The sequence below is a fragment of the Callospermophilus lateralis genome, chromosome 1 (assembly GCF_048772815.1).
Source record: "Callospermophilus lateralis isolate mCalLat2 chromosome 1, mCalLat2.hap1, whole genome shotgun sequence".
Taxonomy (NCBI): Eukaryota; Metazoa; Chordata; class Mammalia; order Rodentia; family Sciuridae; genus Callospermophilus; species Callospermophilus lateralis.
The window spans coordinates 58,107,724-58,118,639 of NC_135305.1; the positions used below are offsets into that span (position 1 = coordinate 58,107,724).

Below are 10,916 nucleotides of genomic sequence, written 5' to 3' on the forward strand. Positions count from 1 at the left end.
CAGAGGTTAAATACCAAGTCTTATCAATTACCCTTCTATACAGGAGAGAATTTTCATAAAATTACATAAATGGTTAAAATAGTAAATTTTGTTGCATTTACTTTACCACAATAAAAAGAGAAAATATACATACCTTATAGTTATAAATAATATTTCCATTTCTTTCAACATTTAGTACACGTAAGCTCTCATAATTTGTTTCTAAAACATCTGAAATAAAATAATAGCCAGTTAATATTTAAGATGTTTAAATATGTAGCTAACATTAGTGAAAGAAGTACAAAGCATACATGCTGAGGATTCCATTATACCCAGATTAAAAGCAAGCAAACCCAATCTCGATTACTGGAAGTCAGAACAACAGTGACCTTTCAGGAAGAAGAAAGGGGGCAGAGATGGCATCATCTGAGGGAGGCCTTCTAAGGTGTTGATAAGGTTGCACACCTTGGGTACACAGATAAGCTCACCTTTTAATCTCTTACCGAGCTGCACACTTTATACTGTAGACTTGCCTGCATGTGTCACACCTCAATAAATTTTCAGTATCTACTAGTTTTTGCTTTATATATTTTGAGGCTACATTATTAGGAACAAATTCAGAACTGGTATAGCTTCCTGGTGAATTAAGTTGTCAGGCACACAGCTGAGCTTCCATGTGTCTCAGTTGTTAAATGGGATAAAAAAGAAAATAACAGTCAAGCCCTTAATCATTATGATGCTATATCCAGGGGCTAAACAGAAAAAGTGCCAACTTCTTTGTTGCATTTCCATATGGAAAGGTGACGTATGGTGAAAGATCGGGTGCATTAGCAGAGATGTGGGAATTTCTCCCTGTTGAGGGAGCAACTGGACACAGAAACAGAAGGGAGATGGGGAGCCATTTGGAGTCTGAGTCTACTGACAAAAAGTTATCAAAGTTCCCCTCTTCCCCTTGTGGGAAAGTCTTTGCTGAAGACCCCCCAAAAAAGAGGCCTTCCAATGAAGACACTCAGATCTAGCAAGGCACGTATGAACGGCTATGGCCAGGGCCCAGGCCTGCCTGCAATTCTCTGGGCAACTGCATTTCCTTGGCTATATGTCCAGTCTGATTTAGGGAGGACAGCTTTCCTGTGAAGACTTCCAGGTAAAGCCTTCCTTGTGATTGCACATATTCAGGTCTGAAAATTCACACAGAAGTTTTGAACCAGGAGCTGAACTAGTCAACCACTTCAATATAAAAATGTATTTTTATCTAATAATTCTTTACTCCAAGTCTATTTTGCCTTATATTAATATACTACCTCAGCTTTCTTCAGAGTATTGCTTATATGAGATAGCTTGTTCTAGCCTTTCATTAATGTTCCTGTGCCCTTATAAGTTATATATTTTATAAGCAGTATCTACTCATGATCCCATCTGACAGCTTTAATCTTCATTTGAAATATGTAGCCCACTTTCATTTACCGTAATTACTGACATATTGGGCTTATTTTACTATTTGCTTTCCGTGACTCACTTGTTTTACTCTTTCATTCTTCTTGATTAATCAGTTTATTATTTCATTTTCCTATTTCCTCATTAATTTCATATTCTTTTGCTATTCTTTTACTAGTTATACTAACAATTTTGAGCATTCTCAATATTATGTTTTAATGTTATGTGGTACCACAAAATGGAAGTGAAATTTCATAAACTGTTAATGGGATATAAGTTGAAAAACTGTTAGCAATGTCTATTGAGGCTCAACATATGTGACTCAGAAATTGCACGTTAAGTGAATATATGTGAGGAAAAAAATATATATATATATATATTTACACACACACATAGACACATACATATATTCAACAGAAGTACATATGTTCAGCAAAAGACACGTTTATAGTACTGTGGTTCAGAATAGCCAAAGTAAAAATGCCAAATAGCCTTCAAGAAAGAATAATTGTTATGTCCAATGTTATATCTCACAATTAGAATGAATTAGCCTATAACAATATAAAAACTGAGAAAAATCAGATTCCACCCCAACCACTAATAAAAATAATGAACTATATGATTCAATTTATATACAGACTTCAAAAACAGGTAAAACTATAAAACTAATCTATATTGCTGTATAAATGACAGCTGAAGGGAGACATGAAGGGTCCCCATGGTGCTAACATTCATTCTTGTACCAAATGCTAGTTATGTGAGCTTCACTCAGAAAAGTAAATGAGCTGTACATTTGATTTTGTACTTTTCTGTACAAAAGACATTTTGAAGGACAGACTCTTTACACAAATATTTACAACTGGCCATCTTCTAAAACTTTTAGGATAGCCCTAATTGTACAGTTAAAGGATTCAAACATTAGTGGATACAATGTTAATAACTTGTTGGGTAGAAATGCATATTTTCAACTTCCTCAAAGCTATCCAAAAAACTAAATTGCTTCACTCATTTTTTTCTATACATTAATACTGCTTTTAGATGTTAAATTATGTTGATGACAAATTATAATATTCAGATAAGACATGCAAAACATTCTATAACTCAGAGCAAAATTTTGTTTGTATTCCCGATTTAAAGGGGGAGAAAAGGAAGGTAATAAGGATAACTGGTAAGGACATCTGCACTGAGCTAGGAAGCATTTAGAGAGGGGAAGTATAGTTTCATTAACTTCAATCATCCTGAGAGCCCTTCTCCACCCCTCATAAGCAGCAGCTGTGTGGATCTCCTAGGGGTGGGGCAACATATATAGTTCAACATATATTGAACTATCATACATGCTTTACACTAATTTTAATATAAGGACAACCATTTGGCCTCTTAGCAGTAAAATAATTGAATCATATTCTGCTAAATAGCACTTCCAAATTCAGAGTTCTTGTTTCTAGAACATCCACACTATGTATACTGTGCTGCAGGCCCATTGTGCGATAACACAGTTGAGTTCCAGTGAGAAGACACTTGATCAACCTAGACAAAGTGGGGCAGACTCATCTTAAATCTAAAATAGGTAAGCAGAATGATGCACAAAGTGTCCTGTATCAAGCTTACAATAGGAAAATGGGTAATTATTTAAAAATTTAAAGTAGATTTTGTAAACATCTAAGGAGAATTTTAGTGAGTTCCTTTTGATCCCACACATGACTCAAAACCTCTGGAATGCAATGTGTCAATATCTTGAGAAGTATTTTTTTTCTTTCAAGATTATGAGGTTGCTGGGACAGACTTGCACAAAAGCACACTTAAAAGGTTTCAACCAAGATAAGAAACTCCCGATAAAAAGTCTTGATGAGAAAAATCAAGGGTTTTTGTTGTTGTTGTTTGTTTTTTTAATAAACACACCTATTTTCAAATTACTAAAAAAAAAAAAAATCAACAAATGACATCTTTATTCCATTAAACCATTAACTCTCAACTCTGGCTAAGACAGAAACATCAGAGAAGTTCTTAAAGAAACATTGATACCCCACCCCCAGGCTCTAACCAAGATATTTTCATTTTATTGGGCCAGTGTGTGTTTACTCCCTGCGTGATTCTAATAGAATCCTGGATTGCAAACCAATAAACTGTATATTTATGTTACATTTTAAGCAACATCAGACAGAAAAACTAGGACCAAAATATGATGTAACTATGGTAGAGAGGGTTGGAAAAAAAAATGCCTTCATGGAGTACATTAAATAATGCCAACCCTGCAGTGAAGTGCATGGCTCACATCTCTAGAATATTTAAAACAGATTTGGCAATGTTGGAAATCTAGAGACCAACGTATCACCACACACCATTAACCCACTGGCCCTTCCTTCCTAGATTAGTTTGCTCATGTTTTAAACACACCCTATTTTTTTTAAAGGGGTGTTCAATAACCTCTTTGCTTATTCATTATGACTCGTCTCTCAGTAGTTCATTTCTGGAAAGTCCAGAAGAGGAAGTTTAGCAATTTCAAATGAGGAAATGTGATTTTATAGTTCAATGTATTCAGTGCTCACAAAGAAAAACTGTAGCCTTGATAGATGAGATACTTACATAAGTAAACCTACCAAAAGTCAGTACCTAGATATCCAAGGTATTGGGAAGTCATAACTCATGTAAAACAGAAGCTGGCTTTCTAAGTAGTCTCATCCATTTCAACTTTACAGGAAGGTGCATCACAATGCATAAATTTTATCCCAAACTGTTATACGAGACAAAAATAAAAGTATTTTTGTCTTTCCAACAACAATACTTGGGGCAGAGGGGAGTCATGAAGGCTCACACAAAAATCAGAATTAGTTACAAATACCTTAGATCAAGAAGCAATGAAATAGCCATGTATGGTGGTGCATACCTGTAATCCCAGCAGCTTGAGAGGCTGAAGAACTGGGGATGTTGCTCAGTGGTTCAATCCCCAGTAACCCCCGCAAAAAAAAAAAAAAAAAAAAATAGTACTATACCTACAACACCCTTATTCTGTAAATAATCCCCATAAGTCCTCAGGCTCAATATGACCAGATATTATAACTCCAAAATTGATGAAGTAAATATCATGTAACTTATATTTTATATTGTGAATGAGAAAAAGAATGGTGCACTTAATTAAAAAGCAATAAAAAGAGATGAGAATTAGGAGATGAGTGAAGTAGGGGAGGGAAAAGTAAATAGGAAAGACAGTGGCAAGAGACTTGTGAAGGAAATGAAAACAATGAAACTAAGGCAAATCCTGGTCTCAAAAATCAATCTGGGGGTTCACAAGAGGCAACAAAAAAGCTTACTCTTAAAACCTAGCAAAACACATCACTTTCCTGGCAAGGATGAATTATAAAAAAAAAAAGTTTGATCTAGTATATCATAAATCCAAAACTAATCAGAGAAAATACATACAAAAGAAGATCACATTCCCCCCGCCAAGAATTATATACAGATTATCCCTGATTTATATTTCAATTTATGACTTTTTAACTTTACAATGGTGTCAAAGCAATATAAATCCAGTAAAACTATACTCTGAATTTTGATGTTTTCCTGGGCTAGCATTATGCAATAGGATACTCTCTTGCAATGCTGGGCAGCAGGAGCAAATCACAGCCACATCACGAGGGTAAACAACCTATACCCTATATGAACTGTGTTGCCAAGCCAGGATGTTCAATAGGTCAAGCATGTTAAATGCATTTTCAATTTACTGTTTTCAACTTATGATGGATTTATGACAGAACCCCATCATAAATCTAGAAACATTAGTCTATATGAAATTTAAACCTTGGAAAATTTATATTAGACCTCAGTGTCTTAAAGATTAGATCCCTCCCGACAAGGAATTAGGCACTAGACCCAAAAATTATGCAAAAGGTATTTTATTTATACCAGAAATGGTTAGAAGATGTGATGCTTTTACATGTGCCATTTATGGAGATCAACAAAGAAATAACCTAGGAATAATTTAGCAAGAAGTGTGTGAAACCTTTATGAAGAAAATTCTAAGACTTGAGAGTCACTTAAAAAGATCTAAATAAGTAAGCTATCTTTGTTCATAATTGGAATGATTCAACATTGTAGAAATGCCAATTCTCCAAGCTGTATAGAGACTTTATCATTCAAAAATTTTTAATAGACTTCCTGGTACAATCTAACAGGTAAATTATAATTATATATATATGAAAGAGCAAAAGACATACAAGAACTAGGATGCTCCCAAAGAATACTAAGGTGAGGGAATTTACCCTACCATTTTCAAAGGCTCATCATAGTTATTATTAGATGGTGACATTTCAAGTTGACACAATGGAACAAAAAGAATACAGATACAAAGACCTCCACATAACATGGAAATGTGATGTCTGTCAAAGGTGGCTTTGCTGTCAGAACAGAAAGACTATTTGGTTTGTAATATCGAACCAAGGAGCTATTATATGGAAAAATAGTAAAACTGAATTTGTCCGCCATATCACACAAAAATTCTGGGTGGATAAAAACAAAGTGCAAAAAGCTATACTGTTTTTAGAAATTAATGTTTTAAATGTCTTCATGACTTTTGACTATGGAGAAAATTATTTAATGAAAAGCACAAATCAAAGAAAAAAGACTCATAAATTAAGATCTCCCTTTTGAGCATATTGACATACACCTGTAATCCCATCTTCTTGGGAGGCTGAGGCAGGAGGGTTGCAAGTTCAAGGCCAGCCCGGGCAATTTAGACCCTTTCTAATAATAAATAAAAAGTCTGAGATTGTAGCTCAATAATAGAGCACTTGCTTAGTGAGTGTGAAGCCCTGGGTTCAGATTAGTATTCTCTGTTGATCAAAGGCACCATCACTCACACACACATACACACAAACAACTAACAGATCGAGGGAAAATATTTGCAGCACAATCACGAACAAAGAACTAGAATCCAGAATACATTTAAAACCGCCTAAAAATAATTTTTAAAAAAATCAAATAGAAAGATGAACAAAAAGATGAACATTTCATAGAAAACTCAAATAGTCAATAGTGATGCTCAACCGCAGAATGCAATGAAATAACATTTAGACCAAGTATAATAAAAAAATTAAATCTGAAATTTTAAATCAATTTAAAATTTACATTAAGAACTTGTCAGGATATAGTGTCGGAAAAACTTCTGAAACATAAAATTAGGGTGTTCATGAGTATAATACTTTGGAAAACAATTTGATAATACCCAGGAAAGGTGAAAATGGGCATAGCTTATGACTTGACCACTCCACTCTTAGATACACATCCTAGATTAAACAGCAACTTTGTGGATCAGGAGATGTGCACAAGGTGGTTAGTAAACACATTGACTGTAATGACAAATCCAGAAACCTCCCAAATGTCACCCTCAAAAAATGAATAAGTAAAAGCTGGGCTTCCTAGCAAGCACCTAGACAGTTCAGTATGTGTTTACATGCTGTCCTTAGTAGGTTGGGATTATGACCTGCAGAAGGAAGGATTAGGAGAGGCTGAGCTGCCAGCAGGCCAGGGGCAATAACTTCCAATGATCCCCCTGCGGGGGATCTCTAGAACTGAAACACATTGCCAGAGTTATCCCAGGTGGAGTCAAAATGGTCGGCGCCTTATACCCACCTTAATCATTCACTGGATGTGGGCCACACTCAAAAGAGAATGAAGCTAGGGGAGGCAATCCTTAGGGAACTGACCATACTCACAACACCCAGGAGAGGCTCTTCCTTGCAAGGACAATCTAAGGGCTACATCTCCATGTCCACCATGTTTTTATATATTCATACAACACCGTATAGTGGTGAAAATTAATGCCCTAAAGATAGCCAGTCAACTTGACTAAATCTCACAATACTAGAAAGAGGAAAAATCAAAAAGAAAACAGTTTTCATTTTCTTGAAGTTCACAGACCAAAAAAAAAAAAAAAAAGGTTGAAACTACAAATAATAATAAAAAAAAACTATAAATGTATAAGTAATTGTTACCTCTGAGGGCAGTGGTAAGAGATGGAGAAATAGGATTAGATAGAAACACACAAGAGTCTTCAAAAGTCCTGAAATTGTTCTGTTTGTAAGCTGGATGGCGAGTACATGGGGTTTTAAAAATTATTATTTCTTTTATATAATTGTTTTGATTTGAGAATCTTTTCTCGTTTTATTTCAGAGAGAGATCATTTTTCCAAAGTTCAACCCAGAACCAGTAACAGATGCAGTAACTAAGTCTATTCTCCTAACTCTTTGACTCTGTTGACTAAAATGTTGTAGTCACCAAATTCCCATGCTGACTTAGCCCAACTCCCTGGCTATTTTGCCAGGAATGTCATTTTATGAGAATTACTAGACACCAGTACGAAATTTTTTTTTTTTATTTGTTGGTGTAGAAATAGTAAAGTTTCAAGTTTAGAAAACAAACGTGCAGAAAGGAGACATTAGTGTTCTAGCGATTCACAATTTATATTTGCAAAGCTGGGACTTTGAAAGGAAAATAATTTGTACAAATGTTTAATAATGACCATACTAGAAATAAAGTAGAATTCCAGATTTCCCTGCCAGAGCAATAAATTACAGTAGAAGAAGACCTGACCTATTTTTCAGTTACTATCAAAGGTAACAATTCTTTTAGTATTACAGGGTTAATATCTTGCCTTGAAAGTGCACTGAAAGGGGACAATACTACCAGTGTCAGAAAAACTAGCATTTCCAGGTACGTTTACCTTTGAAGATCAAGGGTTATCCTTTTTTCAGTGGAACATCATTATACATGTTTATAATTCTCCAGATGAGTGAAAGATACAAGGAAGCCAATACTCCTACTAAGGCACACACAGCTTTTCAATTACAACATATCTTACTGAAACATAAGACTGTGGCATTTCACACTTCACCTAACTTCTCATTTGCAGTCACTTGCCATTTAACAAAATAAGGTGAGAGTTCAGAAAGAAAGGGCTACTTTATACTGGAAAACAGATTTGGAACTGCCTGTTGTATCTCAAAAAGTTAAAATCTTCAAAAAAAAATTTTAGATATTCAGGAGACTTTTAAAACTATCTTCTTCCTGCCCACAAAATGCAAAGCATTACTAATAATGACACTGCCAGCAAACTCAAACCAGAAGCTACACAAACAAGACTCCTTACTTGGAACTAACAACATGCCCAAAGAAGGAAATCTACAATCAATTGTGCTAAGGCATAAAAGAATGTAAAGATATGTTGTAGCAAACAAAAACTTAAACCAGAGTTTAGGAAAAAGGAGTTGTAGATATGGGTAATTTGACATCCCTCCCCCACAAAATATACTTGCAGTCTAGTGTTTAAGGAAAAACAAAAAGAGGCAAAGCATAGCTAGCAGTGGTAGCATAGGCCTGTAATCCCAGAGATGCTGAAGCAGGAAGATCACAAGTTCCAGGCCAGCCTCAGCAACTTAGAGCCTCAACAATTTAGTGAAACTCTGTCTCAAAATAAAAAATAAAAAGGACTGGGAATGTAGCTCTAGCTCTGAGGTAAAGCAGACTTAGTTTCAATCCCAACATACACACACACACACAGACACACACACACACACACTCTCTCTCTCTCTCTCTGACGTGGACAGCTCTTACATACAAGGCACCATTGATTTGAAGCTGAATTCTGAATTTAAGACCCAAGATGCTCCATTCTTTACAAGCAAACTTTCTTCCCCACATTTTTTTTTTACTGGTGCATTATAGTTGTCCAAAATGATAGGATTTGTATAAGCAAACAAGAAAAAAAAAAACTGGGAAATCGCAGACCTTCTCTTTAAAGAGATCAATGCTAGGAAGGATCAAAAGTCATTTTTCACGCTGTCACCAAAATCAAAAGACATTTGTGGCCTCAACTGTTGGGAATGTTTGTGCCAATTCACACTGAGGAAGCTAGGCCAGAAGAGGAGCATCACTCGTCTCACTTGGCTTGGCGCCTGCACAGGTAGTAATGCTGGATGGCCGGTAGGAAGGGCTAGCAACAGCAGGCTCCAAGTTCACTCCTCTCTGCCAGAAAGCAACTGCCGACCCCTCTCACTTCACATCCGGAGTGGCATGTCCCCTAAGTCACCTAACTCTGTTGAGAAATGTGACTCAAAAAATTACGAACTTTTATTTAAAAGAAAAAAAAAAACGGAAATCAGTTCCCGTTAAGATAATCAATGCAGAGAAGCCTCAAAAAAATCACACTTGGGGACAAACTGGGCAACAGTTGGATAGCTCTGTGCTGGTTTTCTTGGTAGCCCCAATTCAGCTTTCCGTTCTCAAAACACACAACTTGCAGGAGCCTCGCGTCTTGGCAGAGCCCCCACTCAGCTGATGGGAGCCTTCCTGGGCAGGTGAATGCTAATGGCAGAGAGAGGAGCCTCTCTCGCTCCCGCAGCTGCTCCTCCACACCCTCCCCGCGAAGTGATGACGCTGAGGGTGCCACCCGTGTCCCCGGTCTGTCTGGGAAGGGTGAACTACTGCGGGCACCAAGCAAGTCAGACGCTAGGGACAGAGGCAGCGCACCCCAGCCGCGACCTCGCGGGGGCTCTGCGCCTCCAGCCCCATGGCGAGGAGAGTGGCAAAGCCAAAGACCCGGAGCGCCAGGGAGCGAGGCTCACCCTTGCGCACCAACCTCCACAGGCTGGCGGAGCCTCGGGGTGCTCCCCGTCGGGCTGGTGCCCCTCACTCCACCGCAGCCCGGGAGCCCTCTAGGTACCGACGACTCCGACTCCACGCCCCCCCACCGCGGTCCCCCGCCCGGGTGACTCGCCCCGGTCACCTTCTGCCCCAGCGGCCGCTGACGCCGCCCGCTGCGCCCGCAGCCACGGGAGCACGTCCTTCCGGAGATCGAAGTCAGCGACCAGACGGAGAGCCATCGCCCGCACGCGGCCCCGGGGCGGCTCTGGGGACCCGCGCCGCGGGCATTCCCGGCCCTGGGTCACCACCTCGCCCTACCCCAGAGACCGCCCTCTTCTTCCTCTCCCCCGCCTCCCAGGCTGTCCGCTGCCGTCCGCTGCTTTCGGTTCTGGAGCGTCCCGGCCTGAGAAGCCCCGAGCACCGCCTCCTCCCGGCCAGCGGCCTGCACAGAGGAGGACGGAGGCCCGGGACCAGGCCCGCCCGGGGCCACTAGCCCTCGGCGCGAACCCTCCGAGCGGAGGACAGAGGGGCGGAGATTTGGGGGGTTTGTAGGTCCTGCCCAGGTGGCTAAACCAAGGGTTTCCAAACGCTGCTGCACGTTGCTGTGGAGACTAGGCATTTTTCTACTTTAGCTCCAGGTGATTTCACTGAACAGCAAAGTTTGGAAACCACTAGGCTAGAGAGAGCTGCGTCACCTGAGGAGGTCCAAGGTCGCCACTGTGGCAGGGCAGCCAGGGTCTTGCATTTCTTTGATTCAGCTCAGGGTGGTGGTGTTTTATTCGTGGTGTTTAGGTAATAAGTGGCAGCTGGAAGCACGTGAAGAACGTGAATTTTTTTAAAGACAAGGTTTTGCTAAGTTGCTGAGGCTG

The 10,916-nt window shown here is 39.0% G+C and overlaps 1 protein-coding gene across 5 annotated transcripts in view; it reads right to left on the reverse strand.

Moving 5' to 3' along the window:
- The window catches only part of Gsap (gamma-secretase activating protein), a 96,748-nt gene extending 86,305 nt beyond the window's left edge, over positions 1 to 10,443 (reverse strand). For 3 of the 5 annotated variants that reach the window (XR_013088812.1, XR_013154494.1, XM_076834987.1), the window contains exons 1-2: positions 10,190 to 10,443; positions 134 to 210 (exon numbers count right to left, since the gene is read on the reverse strand). Coding sequence is in view for 3 of the 5 variants with exons in the window: in XM_076834987.1 (XP_076691102.1) it covers positions 134 to 210; positions 10,190 to 10,286 (174 nt within the window). In the remaining 2 variants the exon portion in view is untranslated. The remainder of the gene's footprint in view (positions 1 to 133; positions 211 to 10,189) is intronic. The other 2 variants (XM_076834975.1, XM_076834965.1) reach the window with 1 other exon arrangement.
- Positions 10,444 to 10,916: the final 473 nt, after the last annotated feature.